Raw genomic sequence first — 23,613 nt, 5'->3', positions numbered from 1 at the left:
TGGGTATTCTTAATTCTATTTTTTATCATCTAACTTATTTTAAATATTATTATCAATTCATTTTGACTTTTTTTTCTTCTTCACATTAAACTCAATATAGTTTATGAATGTTTGTTAGAACCCAACCTATACAAGACACCAACTATGTCTTGAATCCCGTTTATCTGACTTTCATGTTGTTATTTAATTTTATACAGGTATTACATGTATTTCTAGCATTCTCGACTTGAAGTTTTTCCATATCTCCAACACTGCAGGTTTTTCCATATCTCTCACAGTTTCTATCTTACAATTTTAACTTATATTTAATGAAACAAAACATCATGTTTCAGTTTTGAAATTAAGCTTGAATGTTTGATGATGACAGTTGTGCCTCCTTATGGAATATACATATATTCTGAATTTTACTATTTCATTATTGTTGCACGAATTGTATTTCCATGTTCTCAAGTTCTTAAAACATGTTATTGATGTGTTTAACATGTCACATGAAACACAAATTTGGTTTTTTTATTACAGAGATGTTGTCTGAATACAATGCCATCATAACTTCGAATAATCATGTGATTTAATCGTCTTTTCGTGCTTTAAGTTTAGCCGTGTCCATTTTATCCAGTATTACGTTCATTTATTCTTTTTTGAATGCACACATTATGTATATTCATGTGTTTTCTATAATGGCACCATACATTTGAATACTCTGTCATAAACGAGTTTATATTGTTTTCGAGATGACGACATATACATGAGTAACGGATTCTCCATTATTACTGTTAATGAATTAAACACTTTAACCAATATAAATTGTATTACAATATTTTGATAGTGCTATAATACTTTAAGCAATGTAATACACTGTCATTGTTGTTATAAAATATATTGCCCCCAAAACTGCTATAAAACATATTACAATATAACAAATGTAATAAACTGTCATGTAGAACTAAAATAAATATAATATAATATTTTAGTTCATGTATATTAAATTTTGATAGCAAGAGATACAATCTTAGTTTCAAAATTAGCTAAAACTCTTGATACCTGCATATGTAGGTATGTTGTTTTGTTATGTACCCTAAAATATTATATTGTTTATAAATGCAAATATTGTTGCATTTTGAATCATAAACCATGGATAAAGTATTCTATGTCATGCATATGTAAATCTATTTATAAAATTGTTGCATACGCATTATATTCCTTAGTGTTATAACAAAAAATGCAACAACATTCTATGACAAACTGTGCATAAATATTATATTGGTTATAACAATGTTTTAACAACATAATCAGTTGTGCATTATGTATGTCATCCGGCTTTAAAGGATAACATATAATGAATAGTTTACTATGCAAAATGATACTTATAAATTACATGTTTATAGTTTCATACGGTAAATACATAGCATAACATTTGGTATGTCATGCATTTATAGTTTCATGATGTTTAGCTTTGAGACATTAAGCATTATTCATTTTTAATGTAGGTGACTCAAAAGAATATTTGAGTTGTGATTCCATTGATAGATCAGAAGCTAACGACAACGATGCTTTCGAGCATTTGACACCAAAACTTTTGAGTTGTCTAAAAACTTTTGGATTACCAAACCACTCAATTAAATTGGAAATTGGCACAACCATCATGTTGATAAGGAATTTGGATCAATCAGAAGAACTTTGCAATGGTACAAGATTGAGAGTTACTAAGTTGGTCAACCATGTAATCGAAGCAACAATTATTTCAGGTGCAAATGTTGGAAATACTATTTACATCCCAAGAATGTCTTTGTCTCCTTCTCAATCTCCATGGCCATTCAAACTTATCAGATGACAATTCCCAATTATTGTGTCATTTGCTATGACAATCAACAAATCTCAAGGTCAATCATTGGACTATGTCAGTTTATATTTGCCCAAGAATTTTTTCAGCCATAGACAACTATATGTGGCTATTTCAAGAGTTAAGAGCAAATCTAGATTGAAAATCTTGATACATGACAAAGACAACAAATTCTTATTTCAAACAACAAATGTTATCTTCAAAGAAGTTTTTGATAACGTCATATAGGTAACTTTAATTTTCTGCTTATTAATATTTTTTTAAATCACATTAATATTTTTTTTCATCATTATTATCATATATCATTAGTTCACCTTTATTTAAACATGTTTGTAGGTTATGTCATGTCTACAATTGATCATACCAATTCCGCAAGTATCATTTGTTTATGTATAACTATTACAACTTCAGTTTTTAATATCCTTTGTTGGACACATAATGATTTTGTTATTCAAACTCATCGAAATATTATGAAGTTTTTATTGACTTGTATATTTTGCTTTGTTGTGATTTTATTAATGTTATATCTATTACATTACGTTCATTTCAAGTCTATATTTCTATTTTCTTTCAATTGCATATTAAAATGAAACATTTTGTTTATCCTACTTTATATAGAGATATTTTCCCGTGCGGACGCACGGATCTTTTACTAGTTCATGTTAAAATAATTAGAGAATTACTCACCAACATTGATGTTAATATGGAGATTTTAATTCCTAATTTTTTTTAATTAAATATTAAGATGGTTGGCGTTCACCTTTTAAAAAGGAACCTACGCCGTCACACTTGATATTTATACACAACTATCAACTAAACTGCTATAATTAGGGCGGTTCATGATACAGTTTGGTAAAAAATTGAACCAAACCAAATCATAGTAAAAATTCATTTGAACTGAACCAACCCGTTTCAATTTATTAAGAATCATACTGAATCAAAATAATTGATTTGGTATACTGTTTAGAAATTCCGAGCCATATCAAACTGTTAGAAGACAAATGTTCTCAAATCGAACCATTTATTAAAGAACCGAACTATTAAACTATTTTTCAAATTTTAAAAAAATAAAATAAAACTTGTTTTCAATGTTTTTCTTTTTCAGTCTTGATTCAGTTTCAATTTCAATTCAGTTCAGTTTTAAAACCGTTTTGTGCAATATAATTTGATTCACTATCGATTTCGATTTGATTAAATTAATCTTCAATTTGATTCGATTAGACAGTTTGGTTCAGTTCATGATCTTTTTAACAGCCCAGGCTATATAACAGAACTAATTCCTAAAACTAACCAAGTTGCGATCAATTTCTATAATAGTAAAAGTGATTTTAAAATAATAGTAGTAACAAGTTATGATAATGCCTAATTCACATGGTAATAATATAGTGTTACCCATATCCTTGGTCCCATCATATTAGATAGAGTTGAATTCAACTGAAACTAGACAATACATCCATTTAAATAATAATGTTTCTTCTTCTAAAACAAATTAGTATTATGAAAAATTGTTTCCATACTTGTGACTCATCACCACCTTCTACTAATATTAAAAAATCCTTAGCGCTCTTCTCTTAATGATCATTATTATAAATAAATTCGATATATTTATCGTTAATATATACATTAATTTGTCAAACATTTTACTCAAATTGAAGACAACCATTATAAGATAAAACCTTGTTACTTCTTTAGGACATTCATTCACCAATTACCAATGTCAAAATAATGATACAACATACTTCTAATTTAGTTCTTATTCCTATAGAGCAAAAAAATAAAAACTAATGTACATAAACTTTTTGGATTTGGAAATTTGCCCCTACAAACACACCCTAGCAGATCAAGGGATATCAATCTAGTCGGAAAAATTACGAGTTTTCCCTCATCTTCAAAATTGAAATGTTCATTAATACCTATAAATAGTAAAATATCATGTGGAGAATCTTGTGTTATGGTTGTGTCATTGTTGTTCTTGTCCGTAGCGACATTCAACTTCATCGCCCTCTAGAAACCTCTCCAGGGAATCCGAAGGAAGGCCGGTCATCTCTAATGTCTTTTCCCATACTTCATATGACGTTTGAAGACTGTGTGCTTCTTCTGACGGATTCGCAGGTCGACAATCGTGAGAAATATAGGCACAAACAGGCCATTCATCTGATTTCAACAATTCGCAATACTCGGTAATTTGAGGATCAGTCGCAGCAAAAAGTGTACTCCTAGAACCTGTATTGCAGCACAAGTATCAGCTAGCATGAATACACTTTACAGATAAAACTCGAGATTCTTTAGTACTTCTATAACGAAAACACTTGAAATCACTGTTGTCAATCACGGATCGCGTAAAATGGCGATTTGTTCAAATTCTGTTAAGTTGCAGTGTCATATGACGTTTCTATAACCGCAATCTCAGAAATGATCACGTAAAACAAGGACATATTGATTAAATTCAACAAAAGCAATGAATAAACAAACCTTCTTGAGCATTAAAGATGAAGTAAGGTATCAAATGATATCCAGTTTGAACATATTTTGGAAGATCCCTTGCCTTCATAGATGAAGTTCAAAGTATTAGCAAAATAGAAATCTAATGAAATAATGCAGTAAAAGTAAAACCAAGGCATGAATAATTTAAGTCCGAAGATTTTCCGTCAATTATTTTAATCCAAACTCGAAAACAAACAGGCGCTTAACAGCATAGCCTTTAAAGTTTAAACCAATAAACAAAATATGAGAACTAAATTTTGGACTATTCTGATCTCCCACTGACATAATTTTCGACTTCGAGGATTGAATTCTTGATGGTACGACAAACTATGCCAGTCTAAACTATAAACTCTATATCAAACACCTCAACATGTTTTCAAGTTTAAGACAAGTTCAGCTCAAGCTTAGTCCATCCAGGAACAGATGATACAGTTGTTTGTTTCAAAATACTTACAACGTTTGTCTGGACAATTCCAGGCGATACACACAATACGCTGATGCCGGCTTCAGCCGGTAGTCGCTTAAAAAGAACACTACTGAACATAACCTGCAATAAAAAACACAAACTCCTTTTTCACTCACAGTTTCAAGATGGAAGTAAAGTAGTAAACCAAGCAATTCACTTCAAGGGATGTTACGCCAATGAATAGCTACATCGATGCAGCACGCATGCCGGATTCGTGTAAATTAAGCACCTGTGCCAACTTGCTGTTTGAATATCCCGACAGACTAGAAAATTTTCTTTTTCCTGATGTGGCATTCATGTCTTCAGCATCAACAAAGCCAATATGATGCATCTACAGAAAAAAAGGGAATGTTTTGACTTAAAAATAGATAGGAATTTTGATGTGTCGGTTCAAATCCTATGTACAATTGTACATTTTAGTGTTTAAATAACAAAAAACTTACAACAGAATTCAAGTTCACAATTCGACTAGGAGAGCCCCTAATAAGGGATGGTAAAAGAAGTATTGAAAGCATGGCAGGAGCAAGATGATTCACTTGCATGTGTTCTTCATAACCGTCTTTTGAAAATTTTTGTGGCTCTGAAAAAGACCATAAACAAGTGAGTAGTTTAGTTACAAATGTATTCAGTGAGAACCAATCGGGAAATATCTATCACTACTATATAACCTTGATAATCTAACCTAGTTGCAGAAAAAGACGATAACAGTTTAACTGATTCAGAATCATTGACAAAAGATAGACCGAAAATCATCAACGATATCGGAAATACTAACCTCCAATGGAAAAAATGCCAGCATTATTAATGAGAACGTGCAAGGGTGCTGCGCGGGCATTCCACGCTTCAGCAAACCTAGCAACCGAATCCAATGAGAGAAGATCCACCACCATCACCTTGACAAGCCAAAAGTGAAAGTAAATGAACAGAACTAATACTGAAGCATGTGAATGAACTAAAACTCATTTTGATCTCAAAATCTATTCAACCAAAAACTATCGCTTAACCATTATGCAAAAAAAAAAAACTTATACAATATAAAATCACCAATGTGTTTATACCCAACTTGCTAAATTTTTGAGATAGTTGGTTCATGCTAGATACCTCAACATTGAGTGCAATACCCAATCCAGCAGATTCAATCTGCCATTTCTGGATTAACTCGGTAGCCACCTTCGCATTCCTCACGGCCATAACAACATGTGCCCCTGATTGTGCCAATTGCCTGCATAATAGAAATAACAACATTACCAGAAGAAGAAAAAAACTTGTCAAACTCCAAACCATAAAGAGTATTATCATCCATTGATAGAACATCATTATTTATGATTTATGATTTCAGAGAGAAAAACACAGTCAAGTGAGGAACCTATGAAGTATGAAGCACGGACACGGAGGAACCTATGAAGCACAGACACTGGAAACACGACACCGATACTTAAACGTCACCACAGGTAATAATTTGAAAAAATGAATAAATTAAAAGTAATCACAAATGTCGGCGTCGGTTTCGGACACTCACACATTTTCTCAGAGGTGTCGGTGTTACATAGTGAGGAACACAAGCACATCAAAAATGCGTAGTTGACTACCTCGACTTCTAACAAAAAGTAAAAAAACATTCTATGATCCACTTCAATGAATAGCATGTTTGGTTTGGCGTTTGGAAGAGCCCAAAGCAATTCTAGAGGTGTAGAATTGATTCTATAGTGATTTTAAGGTGTTTGGTTTTTCTAAAGCAGAATTGATTCTTCCTCCAGAATTGATTTTACATGAAGATAGAATTTGTAGCTTCTGAGTTTAAAGTGATTTTTCCTGTGAAATTCATTTTTCAACTCACTTTTACATAAATGTATCCAAACATAAATCATTTCAGCCAACCTCTGTTAAAATCAATTCTACAAAATTCAATTAGTTTAATTCATCTCTACCAACCTCAATTCAGTCAAAATCAATTCAACTCTCTCAGCCAATCCAAACACACACGAAAACCATAAATATCCCTCCTTTCCAACATACATAACAACACCTACCCACTTCCTAAAACTACCCACTTCCCCATAATCAAACATCAACCACAAACCCCAGTTACAAAGATCAAATTTTTTCAACAAAAAACAAAACCTCGTGATTAAAATTCAATCAGAAAACCAAAAAATTGAAAGAAAAAAGAATTTACCTAGCAATTTCAAGACCAATGCCACTAGTGGAACCAGTAACAATACAAGTGAGTTCATTGATTGGTGGTAATGGCATAGGGTTCTCCAAGTGACTCGCCATGATTCGCTGGAATAGAAATTCGTAGATTATATTGAACCATCCTCTAAACCATTCTATCCAACCTAAACACTCTTTCTTTTTCTTCTTCAATGGTTCAACGCTTGAAGACGACGACGCCGTTTTTGATGCCATCTTCTTTCTCTGCTGTGAGTGAGTGAGAGTATAGAGAATCTGAGATCTATAATGGTGGATTGATGGGTTACAGTGTGAGTTTTTGAGATTCGATGAGTTGACTCGGGTGAGTTAACTCGTTCAGTGAATTTACAATGGACACACCTAACAACACATAGTTAGGGGCTTTTTTTTCTTTCTTAGAAACTGACGTTAAAACGGACACCCGGTCCCATTTAAATTCTTTCCACACAAGCCTAAAAGAAAATGGATAATTGAAGTCTAAAATTTATGTTTGACTCAGAAAAAAAGTGACGACCAGAGTGAGTCACATATTTTTTAAGCTTAAAAATATAAAAGTTGATATAAATATTTATACTCGTAAAAGTTCACGAAGAAAATGCGGCGAAGCAGGACGAACACATTAGAGAATAAGGGTCTAAATCTTTGGTCTATCCGCACTAAAGTGCGGACAAAACCGATCGAATCCGTTTTGTCATCCCTACGTATCAATATATATAAGGGTAATGATAATTTTTACCCCAGGAACACAAGATAAGACATTAAATTTGTATTGAAAAAACCAATTATAAAATTAACTTTATACTTTTATTAAAATCAATTTACAATTTCAAATACAAAATTAATTTTTTTATAGTTTTTATCTTGTGCTTCTAGGACACAAGTTAGCATTATTACCCTATATATAAAACATTTTTGTTTAGCTTTGATATTAATATAATTTATTTTTATAATAAACTTTGTGACTTTCATATATTTGGCTGCTATTATAAATTCACATCGGTAAGAAATTATAAAATAGTATTTTTTTTAAAAAAATTGTTTTAAATAAATTTATTTGTCAATTTAAATTAGTATAAAATATGACATATTTATTTTTTATCTAATTTTAATTTTAATATCACTCTCATACTATGTGTGGCGGCTTGGAATACAACTATAACAGAATTTATAGTAAGGTATTCATCCATTTTAAAGTGTAAATTACAAAGAAAAACTAACTCTACAATGTAATTTTTTTGACAATATATTATTAGTCATTTTTGAAATAACATAGAAGTACAAAAATAAAATAGAAAGGTAACCAAAAGTAATATGAAAAAGAAAGAAAAAACAGAGGATTGGAAGAGGGAAAAAAATGAAAGAATAAAATCTACAAGTGAAAGCATTACTCCTGCCTCTCTCTTCCATTTTCATTGTCTACTTATTTTTTCATTGATTTTTACTTAGTTAGTTTTCTTTTATTCTCTCACGTTTCTTTTTGTTTTTGATTGTTGTAGTATAAAAATGAACCTCTTTTAATTGGTTTTTTAAAAAGAATATTAATTTAATTACAATTAACATAAAGAGTTATTCAAAGAAATTTAATTTTGTGCAATTTATTTTAATTTTTTTTGTTCACTTTGCAGTTTGTTTGAATATGAAGTCATTCTTAAAGGATGTGTACACCAAATGAATCAAAACAAAAGTAAACCATAATATTGTCAATGTTATGTAAAAATGTACGTTTTCTGCCTTGACAATCAAAAAATACAAAGCAATATTCTTTTAAATTTAGTATAGAACCTTAATTTATGTCAACACGTATGAATAAAAACTAAATATTTGATCTAATATGATGAATCCACCATGGCAACCTCCTAGCTACTACCTCTTAATCTATTGGAATCGTACTTAATGATACTGGATCTCAGGAACATAGATAGAAGATCTCGATCAAATTCCTAGAATCCTTTGAAAGATAACATTCCTTTGATCTGCATGTTGTGCATACATAACCTTGTTGTGTGAATCAAATTCCTGCCTGTAAAACCATAATTAGATACATAAGCAATGCTTATCTGATACCTACAATTTTTAGACTAAAAGGCATTTCACTAATAATTAAAGTGGATTGTAGTATAAAAATGAACCTCTTTTAATTGGATTAAATAGAAAAGAGAAGTTGATTAGGGTAGTTTAGAAATTATCAAGAAGTTACAAAAATGCTTTATTACAATATTTTAAAAGAGATTAAAGGTAATGCACTATCAGTGTAAACTATTTTTACATTACCATCCAATAGAATCATAACATTCAGCCATGTCATACCAGTATTTTAAAATTAAACGTATGATTTGGCGGGATACACGTCTCTGATTGGTTGACAGTGTAAAAATATTTTACACTGTCAATGCATAGTCTTTTTTCTCATTTAAAAAACTGTCAAGCAGTTATAAAATATTTTCAATCAAAATAAAAAAGTTACATGTGCTACAATATTATAATTACATATTATATTTTATTTTATTTTAAAAATATTATAAATTATAAAACGCAAAATTGGAAGATAAAAGAGTTAATTCAAAAGTTTATATCTCTTTATATATAGTTATAGATAATAGTTTTTGTACTATAACAAAAATATACTTTTACGAATTGAAGGACTATATAATTTTCTCCTTAAATTCCTTCGCTTCCACCAACACTATAGTCTTTTTCATCTCCCGTTTCTCTTTCTCACAATTTTCTAATTCGAGTAACTCATTATAACGGTTAAAATATAATAAATAAGCGTAAGTAAAAAAGGGACACAAATCCTCTCCTGCTGCTCTCTCATATTTTTCATGCTGCTTCAATTTTAACCATTTATACCGTAATTAATATTAATTACTTTTTATATTTGACCAAAATGAGTGACTGAGATGGAGCAGGATCATTCAACCACGGTAGAGTATCCATGTTCCTAAAAAAGGGACACCAATCTTCTCCTACTGCTCTCTCATGTTTTTCATGATGTATTTCCTTTATACATAGTTATAGAAATCAATTTCTTATTTTGTAGATTACAATTTCAATACAACTTTTAAATATATGAAAATGAAATTTGTGAATGATAACAAAACTTAATTTCATTTTTATTAAATTGTATATAATTTAACACTCCCTTAATTGTAATATAAAAAGGATAGGTAAGAGAATGGTCGAGCAAAGTCAACAAAATATTAAATAAGTATTATTTTCACTCTTTTATATAAGGGACAATTATTTTTTAGATTTATTAAATAATTAATGTAGGTAGTCATCAAGAACCGGAGCTCTGATGCCAATTGAAGATGTGAAGAACACAAGAAATGGGGGTTTGAATTGGGGTTTTAAAAGCAAAAACTTGTTCCAAAACAAAAACTCTACTAACAAGTTGAATAATGAAGAGATAAAAACACAAAGATTTTTATCCTGGTTCGCTTGAAACTCAAAGCTAGTCCAATTCACCCGCCAGGATGATTTGCCTTATACACAAGGACTTAATCCACTATAATCAACAAATTACAATAAACACAAAGAATACTCTTATTTATCTTCTCAAGGATCCAACTAAACCTTAGTCTCCTCAAGGATTCACAAAGAAAAACTTTATTTGTCTTCTCAAGGATAGCCTCCTTAAGGAATCAAACAAATAGTTTGAATAAAAGTTTATGTGTTACAGGATGCTTCTTCAAAAGCAGATTTTACACAAATGAATAATAAATACTTAAATAACACTGAATACAAAAGATGAGATTTTCACAAAGAAAATTAGCTTGTGTAGTTCAACAACAATAGAGCAAACATGAGTGTTCTTCAAGTTTCCAATGCATGCTTATATAATGTGAGCATGTGACCGTTGGAGAGTAAAATGGGAAAAGCTCCTTGAGCGTATATCAATTGTTAGATGAGAAAGGAATGATACCACGTACATCATTTCGTCCATAAAATTAATGACAGGTGTGATGAATAGTACAGTCTTTGTCCATGAAATTAAGTAGTGGAAAGGTTGTTCGATTTGTACTATGTACTATTTGATCACGTTCCCATTTGATCTTATCTTCAGATTCATTGACTTCTGATAAAAGATTATTGAAGCATGAAGTGAAGAAATAGAGAGCTGGATTCAGAAACTTCAGAACCTTGAGTCAGAATCTTGACAGCGTCAGTAGTCTGACTTGAGTTCTTCAGAAACCACAGTCAGAATCTTGATAACTTCAATCGTCTGTCTTGAGATCTTCAGAATCTTCAGTTACTTAACACAACTTTAGAAGCTTGCCATTCTTCAGAAGCTCGTTGATTAGAGTCACGTCCAGAAGCAAAACAACTGAGAGAGCATTGCAACAACAACATAGTGTCTTTCAGAAGCAGGAAGAACATTACAACAACAATATTGATGTCTTTCAGAACTTCTAATTGCAACGCAGAAGTGAATTTGGAGCACAAAGTTCAAAAACTGATGATGTTACACATCATATGATCAGAATCAAAACTGTTTATTAAAGCTACATAATAACAAACCATTAGGGTGCCAAAAATTTGCTCACACAAATACAACATTGTTATCATCAAAACTCAAGGTATAGATGCATGACCAAATCTTGTTTTAACACTATACACGACACTTAGTTTTTTTTCTATGTATGATGCATTGTCTTTTGAGCTTATATGAAATGTTAAGGCCTATAATGTTAGGATTTTAGAGTTGAGTTTGTTGAGGCTTGAAAGGGAATGCTACTAGTGTAAATTGAAAATGGCTTGTTAGGTTTGAATATGTGTGTATGCATGAATGTGTAACTATCATGGCTATGCTTGTATGAGTTCTAATTATGTATGTATGTGATTTTGCAAGGCTGGTATGATCTTGATATAGAACAATGTTTTGGCAAATTATGGATCAAGGTTGGCATAAAGTAATATGGATCATGAAGACCTTTGGCAAGTCATGGCCTATGATGAGGACCTTGGAGGCTTGGAAGATCACCAAAATGGGATGACTTTGAGGATGAAGGAAAAATGGGATTAGGGTTTAGGATAGTTTGTTGACTTTGATCAACTGTTTGACCAAAAAGTCAACAATTGATCAAAAGTCAACTCTAGGTCAAATGTGTAAAAATCTTGTGTAGAATTTTGTAACTTGGATTTTATAATGGAATTTGAATATTTGAAATGAATTTGGACCTTGAAATAAATTGTGTATGTAACTTGTGTTTTAAGAAAATATGACTTCCCTCTAAATTATGACCTCTAAATTAAACTTATGCAAACAACTTGAATCCTGCCATTTGAATCAACTTTGAATATGAACTAGCAAGGTCCTTCTTGAATGAACTTGGGTATCAATACCTTGAATTAAATCCAATCCCAAACCCTTAAAGGACAAAATATATGACCACTGAAAACCACTACAAACCTCCACAAATAATTACAAACCCTTGCAAGTCCTGATCAAATCCCAAAAACCACAAATGCAACACCTATGATCCACAAATGCCAAAAGGTCAGCAAATTAGGATCTTATGTCTTGGTTCATAAGATAGACTCTCCAACTCAAATGCACCACCAAAAATCCTTAAATCCTTAGACTTGATTCTTGGGAAAACCCTAGTTTCTTTGAATCCACGATACTTGTCTTTTAAGAATGTCAATGCAAATGGATGATATAAATAGATTTTGGCATGGTTATACAAATGAATTAAAGATCACGAGTCAGATGAAAAGTAAAAGGGGAAGGCAAATTTTAGGGTATGACACCTACCAATAACTTTCATCAATTTAGGTTTAGTAACATGTATACTAATGCTTTTCTTATGTGTGAAATTTAAGTTGAGATGTGCGCCACTTTATATATTACGAATAGTTAGAGTTTATATTATTTTAAAAGTGATGAAGATTAGTAAAAAAACATAAACAAATTAGATGTGATATGACTTGAAATAGTGTTCTTAATTGGGTGTCTTCTCCCATTTTATAAGTCATTTTTGTGGGTGATATCTCCTAGTTGGCGGATAATGTTGAATGGTACAAATGATGTTGTTCTTAGTACAATCACAATGGATTAAGATACCATTGATTTCTTGAATGTATTTAAGTGATTTATTCAACAACTTTATTTTTTAATTGATTAAAATGATTTCAAATAGTCTGAATTATTTCAAATAATTTCAAATAGTCTATATAAATGCAATATGCAATATACTAAATACAAAGTTATTGCCGCATAATTTGCACACATCATGTGATCATGGCAGTCAAAATCAAGATTTTATTTAGGAGTAGAAAAGCAAATCAAAATCCTAAATTATGGGATTATTGATTCGTTTGTTTTGGCTTTTTTTAAAATGATTTTTATAATGTTATATATTTTTGTATAAAAAAATGTAATCCTAAATAAAATCTTGATGGTTGATTAGTAGCAATAACCAAGCCTTTCCAGTAATAGCACTAAGCAAACCTTTCCACTTAAATCTTGTAGTTTCTTAAAGATGATTTTATTGTTGTTTCTTGCTATTTTTAGTTGTTGTTCATGTTTTATGGACTGATAATCATGCTAGAATGCATTTTTACTATTAATACCATGAATAGAAATAGGCGGAAAATTTACAATATTTATAACATCACTAATTTAGTGATGGAAATGGATCCTGTCATTAAATTAATAAAATAAATATTTTTAATTTTTTATGAGAAAAAGATTTGTGACAAAATAAATCCCTCGAAATTTAAGAGGAGATCTTATTCCTTCCGTAATTAATGATGAAAATATATTTTTTGTTCTGATTTTAACAACAAAATAATTGAATTAGCGACAAAATTATTATATACCAAATCGTGACGAAATGAAAATTCCCACGGTAAAATTTTGTGACATTAAAATTTGACATATTTTTGGATAAGTCACTAATTTCGTCATTAAATTTGATTATGATAAAATTTTAGTAGATGAAAAATTACCTCTTTAAATTTAATTTTAGTAGGTCTCCCATACTATCATTTCAAAATTATAATGAAAATATTTATTTTTAATAAAATTCATCCCTTTGTGTGACTTGTTATCAAATATACGATCAATATTATTTATATTTTTAATAAAGTTCATCCCTTTGTGTAACTTGTTATCAAATATATGATCAATATTATTTATATTTTTTCAAATTTATACCCTATATTAACAATTTAATTTAGGATATAGTTCATCTATAATTTAAAATATCCATTTCTTATAGTTGAACCATCATAACGTGTCATGTGGATTATTTTATCCACATCACACAACAACTTTGTTAACTCTTCCCCTGCTCTACACAGATTATCCTACCATCTACAACTTTACTTTTCATCCTAACTCAAGTATTCTTGAAAAATATATATTTTTTTTAACACAACTTGTCATGTGTAAAGAAAATCAATCAAATTGAAAATTTATAATGTTATACCTGACTCGTTTGTTTCATTTTTTTAAATGATTTTTATAGTGTTATATATTTTTGTGTAAAAAAATGTATCAATAATTTTTTTAAAAAATTTTAAATAAAAGTTTAGTTTGAATAATTATTTCTAAAATGTTATTTTAAGTATTTCATCATTTCATTAAAAATTTTATTTGGATATCAAAATTTCAAAAAATCACTTAATTTTGAAGCTATTTCAAAGAGTTTTTCAAAAAATCATTTCTAAAATACAATTTTTTGAAAAAATTATGATTTCGATTATATTTTGATCTTCAGTAACGTATATTTATATTATAGAATGTCAAAATTAGTATTTTAATTTAGAAAAAAACAAATTTTAAAATTTGTGTAGTATTTTAAAAAATGTTTTTTTTGAAACAAAACTATATTGATAAGGATCCAAAAACAATACAAACCAATGCGATCAAAAGATCCAACCCGCAAACCAACAAACAAACTAAGACAATAACCAATGGCAACATGAGAGTGGACAAAATGGTCTAACTTTGCGGTTAGACCATGATCTATAAACCAATGTATCTATGATATTATCACCAACATTGATACTATTATTGATATCACCAAAACATCTAGCATTCATGTGGCGCCGATTTTCGTAGACCGTTTCGGTGAAATCCGTTTTGAGGATGAGAGCCTTGCTTCATTTTCCTTTATAAGAATAAATGATCCAAGTTAATTCTTCATGTCAACCATTAGGTGGTCGGTGGATATGCAACTAGTTCAAGATGTGCTGCCAAATGCTCTTAGTAGTGGTACAATCGAAAAGAAAATGTTGGATTGTTTCCCATTGATCACAAAACCCACAACAATCATTGTCAATCATGCCAAATCTATGAAGTATTTCCTTCGTAGCCAATCTGTTATGACATGCCAACCACAAAGTAAAGCAAGCTCTTGGTCTAGCAACATTGTTGAAAAACAACTTTCTCCATTGGACCATTGGTTAAGTCTCTATCAGACTATGATAGATCAACTTAGTTCTGAACTTGGTATCTTGCGCCACTTGCTGCTAAATCAGCTGCTGCATAAAGTCTCTTTGTTTTAGGATTGCCTTAAGGATCCATAAGCATGTGGTCCTTATAGGGACCAACCAAATGTTAATTTTGTTTATGTAGTGACAATACACCCATTTTATCCATAAAATATCTCTTTTACCACATAAGTTCCACAAGAGTTTGATGAGACACACTTTGTTCCAAATCTTAATTGAAATAATTTTCAAGCTGCCTTGAGATTTGGGGGAACAAACCTTATTCCAAGCAACATGAGACTTTCTAATAATAACCTTTTTACCACTCCATAGGAAGGACTGACAAATAGCTTCAATTTTATTGTAGACTTGCTTGGGGAGAGGGATGCATTGCATCAAATAATTGACAATGGCAAAAAGAATACTCCTAATTAATTGGAACCTATCAGCAAAACAGAGAAGTCCCCGCACTCTAGTGTTTCACCCTAGCCACAATTTTCTCTACCAAGCTAGGGCAATGATAAACATATAACTTTTTACTTATTAAAGGGATGCCAAGGTACACCAAGGGAAAATGACCTTCACTGAAGTTTGTAAGGAAATGAATTTCCTGCTTTGTCTGGTTATCAACATTGCCACAATGATATATGCATTTGTTTGGGTTGACAGATAAACCAGTAGATTTGGAAAAATCTTTGAAAGCTTCCATGACCAAGGATATGGATTTGATGTCCCCTTTAGCAAAAAGTAATAAATCGTCAGCAAAGCTCAGATTTATTATGCTCAGCTTCTCACATTTGGAATGAAAATTGAAATTTGGAATGTTCTTAAGTTTTTGTAAAATTATATGAAGGTATTCCATGATGATGACAAATAAGAGGAGAGAGAGAGAGGATCACCTGTCACCATTAATTCTGAATTTGTAAGAAACAATCGTGATAGTTAACATAACCCAATTGATAAATTTGTTTGGAAAACTAAGCTCCTTTAAGATAGACTCCAAAACACTCCACTCAATCGTATCATACGCTTTTTGGAGGTCCATTTGAAGCATGCACCTAGGCATATGTGAAGTAGCCCTTGATCAACTCATAAGCAAGTAAAATGTGATATTGGATATGTTGATTCGGGACAAAACCAATTTGACCGTTGTTGATGATGTTACTAAGAACTTTACCAAACCTTGTTGTCATGATTTTGGAAATGATTATAAAAATCATTTTTAAAAATATAAAGAAAAAACCTATTTATTTAAAGCTAAAATAAACAAGCCCAACACCGCTATTGTGTAACCAAAAAAAGAATTTTTCCACCGCAACATGCTAAAAAAACTCATGTAAACATCGATTATAATAAAAAAACAAATCTATTCCATACTATTGTGCGTTGCCTTGTCAGTTTACCTTATTGTTCTTCTGCCATGTTACCTCTACCAAGTCACATACTATTCCAGCCGACTCTAATGAAATCTCTTTCTTATTATGTGTTCGTTATCCTATCATTACGAATCCAATCACAAACATTAAGAATCTAATAAAAAATAACTCTTATTAGAGACTCCACCCATAGTCGTGTAGTCTTAGGTCACTATAAGCTCTAAATCTAAATAAAGAATAAAAGTTCATCAAATAATAAATGGAGTTCAAATTAAACAAAAAAAAACTATTTTGAATAAACAAAGGTAACGACGAATTTTTAATGGTTCCATCAAATAACCTATGATAAATTATTGTGTATATCATTAAAAAATAAAAAAAAATGAAGATGATAATAAATGTGATTTAAAAAAAATAAATTTGACTAAATAATGAAGTTCCATAATATCAACAATATATAGAGATGTCGGTAAGTTTTGTTCTTTAATTTAGTGTCATTATTATAGTGTCAATAAATACTAAAGTGAAGCAATTTATAGATATTTTCTTCAAAATAAAATGACTTATACGAGTACTAGAGTGTAATTTCATCACATCACATTTAACGGTGTCGTTTTTCATCACATCACATTTAACGGCGTCGTTTAACAACACTTCATATACTGGTGCTGCAAACGCACGCTTCATACTCATCGAATCCTCAATTCCAGATTTCAGCTAGGGCTCACCTCTTCTCTCTCACTCTCTTCGCGGCCTTCTCTCAGATTCGTGCCGCTACGGTACTTTCACAGATTCCGCAATTTCTATGGTTTTATTGTTGATCATATTCGTATTTTATGTATTTGATTTGTTCGAATTTTTTGATTCTGTGATTTCTATTGATTTTCGCGATTTTGATGTTGATGTTGGTGTTGATTTCGTTATTATAATCATCGCAGTAACAAGGATTTTGCATCTGTATTGTAGAATTGTTATTGTAGATTGTAGACGTACGTACTCTGTTTTGTGATGCTTTGGAATTCACAATTCACATGCACGTGTTTATTCGTGTACTAGTATTATGAATATACGTAATTGTGTTTATAAGTTGCTGATTTATTTTATTTGATAATTAGGGGTTTTACTGTGATTTGTGTTATGTGATTTTTTTTTTGGTGTAATTTGTTGATTGAGTTGGATAGTCTGATTTGGGGGGTAAATGGTTAAATGGGAAAGCTGCAATCTGAATTGGATTTGATTTGTTGATATTAATATGGATTAGCAGCATCAATTGATGTACAGGTGTGATGTTTTTTTTATTGATTTGTTTCTGTTACGGCCAAGTGTTATTTTTCATTGAATCCCCCTATATTCTGTTTCATGTTTGATACTTTTTTTGCCCATGCATTAAGTTTATGTTTCTTAGTTTTCATTTATGAGCTTATTTGTTTGTGATTAGTTTCTGTGAGAATTTGTTGATTGAGCTGGATTAGTTTCTATGAGAATTTGTTTGTGATTAGTTTCTGTGAGAATTTTTTGATTGAGCTGGATTGTCTGATTTGGGGTAAATGGTTAAATGGAGACGCGGCCGTCTGAATTGGATTTGATTTGTTGTTATTATGGATAACCTTTCATCTGATGTATGGTCCAAATTTAAAAATTGACCTGTGATTAGCGGCATCAACTGAATTGGATTTGATTTGTTGTTATTATGGATAACCTTTCATCTGATGTATGGTCCAAATTTAAAAATTGATCTGTGATTAGCGGCATCGATTGATGTCCAAGTGTAATGTTTCTTTTTACTGAATTGTTTCTGTTATGGACAAGTGTAATTTTTTAATTGAAACCCCCTAGTATCAGTATATTCTGTTTCATGTTTGATACTTTTTTTTTGCACATGCATCAAGTTTATGTTTCTCAGTTTTCAGTTATATGGGTATAGCTTATTTATTGTCTTTCTTATTTCTTTCAAGGTTTTTAGTTCCTTATTGTCCAGAGATGGCTGATGCTCATGATACTGATAAGAACATTGAGGTGTGGAAAATCAAGAAATTGATCAAGGCTCTTGAAGCTGCCAGAGGAAATGGGACGAGTATGATTTCCCTTATCATGCCCCCGCGTGATCAGATAGCTCGTGTTACCAAGATGCTTGGCGATGAGTTTGGAACTGCTTCAAACATCAAAAGTAGGGTCAACCGACAGTCTGTGCTTGGTGCAATCACTTCTGCTCAGCAGAGGCTTAAGCTTTATAACAAGGTTCCTCCCAATGGGCTTGTTTTGTATACTGGCACAATTGTGACTGATGATGGAAAGGAGAAAAAGGTGACCATTGATTTTGAACCATTTAGACCTATCAATGCTTCTCTCTATCTTTGTGACAACAAGTTTCACACTGAAGCTCTAAATGAGCTCCTGGAATCTGATGACAAGTTTGGATTTATTGTCATGGATGGTAATGGCACCCTGTTTGGAACTTTGAGTGGTAATACAAGAGAGGTGCTTCACAAGTTTAGTGTGGATCTTCCAAAGAAACATGGAAGAGGAGGGCAATCAGCCCTACGTTTTGCCCGTCTTCGGATGGAGAAGCGTCATAACTATGTAAGGAAGACTGCTGAGCTTGCAACCCAGTTTTATATCAATCCTGCTACCAGCCAGCCTAATGTTTCTGGATTAATACTTGCTGGTTCTGCTGATTTCAAAACCGAGCTTAGTCAGTCAGATATGTTTGATCCCCGTCTTCAGGCAAAAATACTTAATGTTGTAGATGTTTCGTATGGAGGGGAGAATGGGTTTAATCAGGCTATTGAACTGTCTGCTGAAATTCTGTCTAATGTCAAGTTTATTCAGGAAAAACGATTGATTGGAAAATACTTCGAGGAAATCAGTCAGGATACAGGGAAGTATGTGTTTGGCGTTGATGATACTCTTCAAGCTCTGGATGCAGGAGCTGTTGAGACACTTATTGTTTGGGAAAATCTGGATATGACTAGGTACGTTTTAAAAAATAGTACTACCGGTGAAGTTGTCATTAAGCACTACAACAAGGAGCAGGAAGCCATCCAAAGCAATTTTAGAGATCCTGAAACCGCTGCTGATTATGAGGTTCAGGAAAAGCTGTCTCTGTTGGAGTGGTTTGCAAATGAATACAGACGATTTGGTTGCACTCTCGAGTTTGTTACCAATAAATCACAAGAAGGTTCACAGTTTTGCAGAGGTTTTGGTGGGATAGGTGGGATCTTGCGTTATCAGCTTGATATGAGAACATTTGACGATTTTTCTGATGATGGAGGAGTTTATGACGATGAATAGCAATCAATGAAATACTTCCTACTACTGGTGCAGGAAAGGGAGGTCAAAATACCTGCACCAGTATGGGAGGTAGCTGCACGTGCTGCTGCTGCTCCTCCCGTTCCCCCTCTTCTGTCTGTGATGTTGCATGGAAAGTTTGACTGCAAAATGAGGTTAAATTTTGATGCCCTTTCTGCATCATTTTTAGTATAATTTTTTCTATTGTACTTGATTGCCTGTATTTGTTTTGTCAGAAATATCTTCCTGTAATTTATATAACTTGTAATATGTTTTGTTAACTTTTTGTTTGTATTGCTTTTCAGCTGCTTTACTCCGGAAGTGCTGTCTGATCTGAATTACTTCCTCACTTGTTTTCCCATTGTTCGATCGGCACTACAAACTTCAGCAACATTGCTGGCAACAGCTGGTGAAAACCTGTCATTTCCTAGTAAGTTTAGTTCTGTTTTAGTGTTATTCCTTATTCATTTGCTGGACATCTCTCTAAAAATTGCTGTATCATTTAGCTCCTCTGCGATCTACTTGTATTCAGAAGGGCAAAAACAAAGTCATCCTCCCAAAAGAACACAACCTAGCATCAATGAAGGTCAGTCCTCATAATAAGTTACCTAACATATGTCAATACACATGCTTTTAAATTTTTATCTTTAGTAATTAAGCTTTCATTATTTTAATTTGCTTCTTATTTTTTATTCATTCTTAATATGCATTTTGTCAAGTCTATCTCATTTGACAGAAAAAACATTTTTTTTCATCTAATTTGGGAATTGACTAGCCCATGTCTCTTCAGATTTGGACATACTGATATTTGATACAAATCTTTGCCGTATCCTAAACCTAGAAAAACAATAATAATGCAAGTTCTTTTTGGGTTACATAGGGAAAGATTATTTCTATTGTAGTTATGATTGCTGAGTTCTTTCTATGATGTGCTGTATGGTAGTGTTATATTCTAGCTTCGTTTCATCAGTGTAGTCTTTTGGGTAATACTTTAAACTAACTGAATATTTTTGTGTGTTGCAGTCTTGCGTGAACCAGTCTGTATATGTAATCTAGCTAAGCTTCGATGAAGAAGCAACCTGCTCACTAAGTTATCAAGGTGCATTTTACTTTTACCTCTTCCCATTGAATGGTGTTTCAAGGATAGTACAGGTCTTGGTTGGCATTGTTTAGAGAATGTTTTTGGTGATTGATGGTGAATAGCAAATAGTTTAAAGTTATAAATTGCATAGAAAATAAACTAGCTAGTTTCTTCGAGTTCAGTGCTTTGCTGTAATCATTTCTACCAACTTATAATTTACATGCTGATATTGATTTCTATTTCTAATAGTCCATGGAAGTGGATGACCATTTCTATTTCTTTGTTAACTTTTTCTTTTTGTAAGCACCAAGGTTTGTTTTTGTTATATTCTTCTCGCGTATGCTACATATATGTTTTACATGACATACTTTTGCTAGAACAGTGCTTACACAGGCACCATGCCTTACTTTGTTCTAGTATTCTTTTTATTATGCAGCATATCCATTTAGAGGCAATAAAAGCATAAGCATTGTTTGAAATTTTAATATCCCATCACTATATGCTATGGTCACACTTCTTGTCTCTATTCCTGAACCAAGTTGAATAAATGCATAAACATGATTTTGTAGGTGAACGAGATATTTCGTTGTATGCGTTTCTTCAAGGATAATCGAGCCTAGCATGCCACATCAATGCTTGTGTCTCCTACTATATATCATATGTGTGCCTCAGTCATGCTTTTGAAACTTTCGCTGCATTGAACTGTGTTCTTTTTTATTTTATTGGTACTGTACTCATGGTTTGCTTCTATTGGAAGTATGGTTTGTATAATAGATTGCTTAAAGATGTTATATGTTATGAAAACTTCAGTTATTAAAATTAAATTATATTTACACCATTGCTCTGTTTTTACTTTGAAATACTTCTGGAATTTGCAAGAAATTCACCAGGTGAGTGAGTTTGAATTATTTAGGAATGGTGTAAGATATCTGCAACTATGCACATATTATTCCAATGAATTGCATCAATTGCAATATTATGCTATGCTTTAAATATCATTTTTAAAACAGGCCAAGAGACTTAGTAATAGGCCTTTTGCCCACAATTTATAGTCAGAAAATATAAGACCCCAGGATGAAAGGAAAGATGAAAGTGAGTTCTGGATTATTTAGGAATGGTGTAATATATCTGCAACTATGCATATGATTCTAACTCTAGTTGCATCAATTTGTTTTGGTTTTCTTACTTTATCAAATATTTATTTTACCGAGCCAAGTTTAACCTGTAGCTATGTCTACGGGTAAATATTCTCGAGCACAGCCAGAGAATACTCAGACCTCAAGTTTTTGAGACCATCAAATGATGTATGCATATTAGTATGTCGGAACCTCAAGTTTGGAGATTGAGGTTATTGAGAGCTAATTAAAATGTCATAAGCATATGTGTAGGATCGCTTTATAATATGGATTCTGTAAGGGTAGGGAATCCATTAAACAAGAGGGAATATATACTTTGAATGATCACCCTTTGAATGATTGATGTGTGTCTTGATGGGCAGGGCTTTATTTGGGAGTTTGAAGGGGAGGGGTTGCTCTCTCCATCCTTATGTGTTCTTTCCACTACTGTAAAAAGTCTCGAATATTCTGTTAAAATTTAATTCGGAGATGATCTGTATGCTTAAAGGTTAATTTGGAGATGCATTTTTGTAAAAATTCTTAGTTCAATATTCACCGAGCTTTTTGAAAATGTAACTTTGAAAAATGTTTTGTTAGTTCAAATTACAAACGGATGGTTCTGGATGAATTCTTTGTTGAGTAATTGTAAATGATACTCTATATAACTTTTAAATCATTATTTGTCTTCGATTCAAGCATGCCGAATCATATCTTTCCTCTTTGTTAATTGAGGGTGAACGGCATTTGACAATTATTTGAAATTATAGATATTGTAGGAGAGTATTTAATTTAAATTTCAGATTGTTAGAGAAGTATGTCATTGGATATCTTAAATTGAAGTTGGGATTTGTGCCATTGAAATACATAAATTTAAGATGAGAATAGAGGACATTATAGAAATTATAGATCATCAAGGATCTTATAAACCCTACCATATAATCTGTCATGTTAAAATATAACTGTGTATCCAGAGATGCATATCCACATAGTCCAATGTATTATGCGATGCAAAATTTAAAACACAAAAATTATCCAAAAATTACTACCAAATTTTTTAATATTATGTAGTCCAGATTGCAATTAAAATACATCAAAATATATGTCATAACTAAGTATATTGGTGATTCATTCTTTGATCTTTTCTTATTTGCTTCTCTTTCAATGCCTCTTAATTTGGTGATCTCTTTCATCCTTTTTAGAAAGTGATTCGGTCAAGTTTCAACATCTTCTGTGAAATGTATCGTCCACTCCTGTGAGATCTTTGGTATATGACATCCCGATTTCAAATAAATTTGAACAAAATGTTATTTTTTTGATAGCCAACCAAT

The 23,613-nt window shown here is 31.6% G+C and overlaps 2 protein-coding genes across 3 annotated transcripts; one reads left to right on the top strand and one right to left on the bottom strand.

The window, feature by feature from the left end:
• Positions 1-3,502: 3,502 nt before the first annotated feature.
• Positions 3,503-7,432, bottom strand: LOC127132770 (dehydrogenase/reductase SDR family member FEY). Its single transcript, XM_051061694.1, has 8 exons — positions 6,967-7,432; positions 5,892-6,012; positions 5,566-5,683; positions 5,234-5,370; positions 5,020-5,121; positions 4,779-4,871; positions 4,313-4,385; positions 3,503-4,063 (listed from the first exon to the last, which is right to left on the bottom strand). The coding sequence occupies exons 1-8, from the start codon at positions 7,197-7,199 to the stop codon at positions 3,801-3,803; spliced, it is 1,140 nt and encodes a 379-aa protein (XP_050917651.1). The 5' UTR covers positions 7,200-7,432; the 3' UTR covers positions 3,503-3,800.
• Positions 7,433-17,366: 9,934 nt separating this feature from the next.
• On the top strand, positions 17,367-22,008 carry LOC127132743 (eukaryotic peptide chain release factor subunit 1-3). Of its 2 annotated transcripts, none has more exons than XM_051061692.1 (6): positions 17,367-17,580; positions 18,757-20,244; positions 20,395-20,519; positions 20,596-20,675; positions 21,113-21,188; positions 21,740-22,008. In XM_051061692.1, exon 2 carries the CDS (start codon positions 18,782-18,784, stop codon positions 20,090-20,092), a length of 1,311 nt encoding a protein of 436 aa, XP_050917649.1. In that variant the 5' UTR covers positions 17,367-17,580; positions 18,757-18,781; the 3' UTR covers positions 20,093-20,244; positions 20,395-20,519; positions 20,596-20,675; positions 21,113-21,188; positions 21,740-22,008. The 2 variants fall into 2 exon arrangements, with proteins under 2 accessions (XP_050917649.1, XP_050917650.1); XM_051061693.1 differs by having other exon boundaries at positions 17,433-17,580; positions 18,765-20,244.
• The last annotated feature ends 1,605 nt before the right edge of the window (positions 22,009-23,613 follow it).

The sequence above is a fragment of the Lathyrus oleraceus genome, chromosome 1 (genome assembly GCF_024323335.1).
Source record: "Lathyrus oleraceus cultivar Zhongwan6 chromosome 1, CAAS_Psat_ZW6_1.0, whole genome shotgun sequence".
Taxonomy (NCBI): domain Eukaryota; kingdom Viridiplantae; phylum Streptophyta; class Magnoliopsida; order Fabales; family Fabaceae; genus Lathyrus; species Lathyrus oleraceus.
The sequence above is the reverse complement of the archived record's forward strand: the minus strand, read 5'-3'. Positions and strand labels throughout refer to the sequence as shown.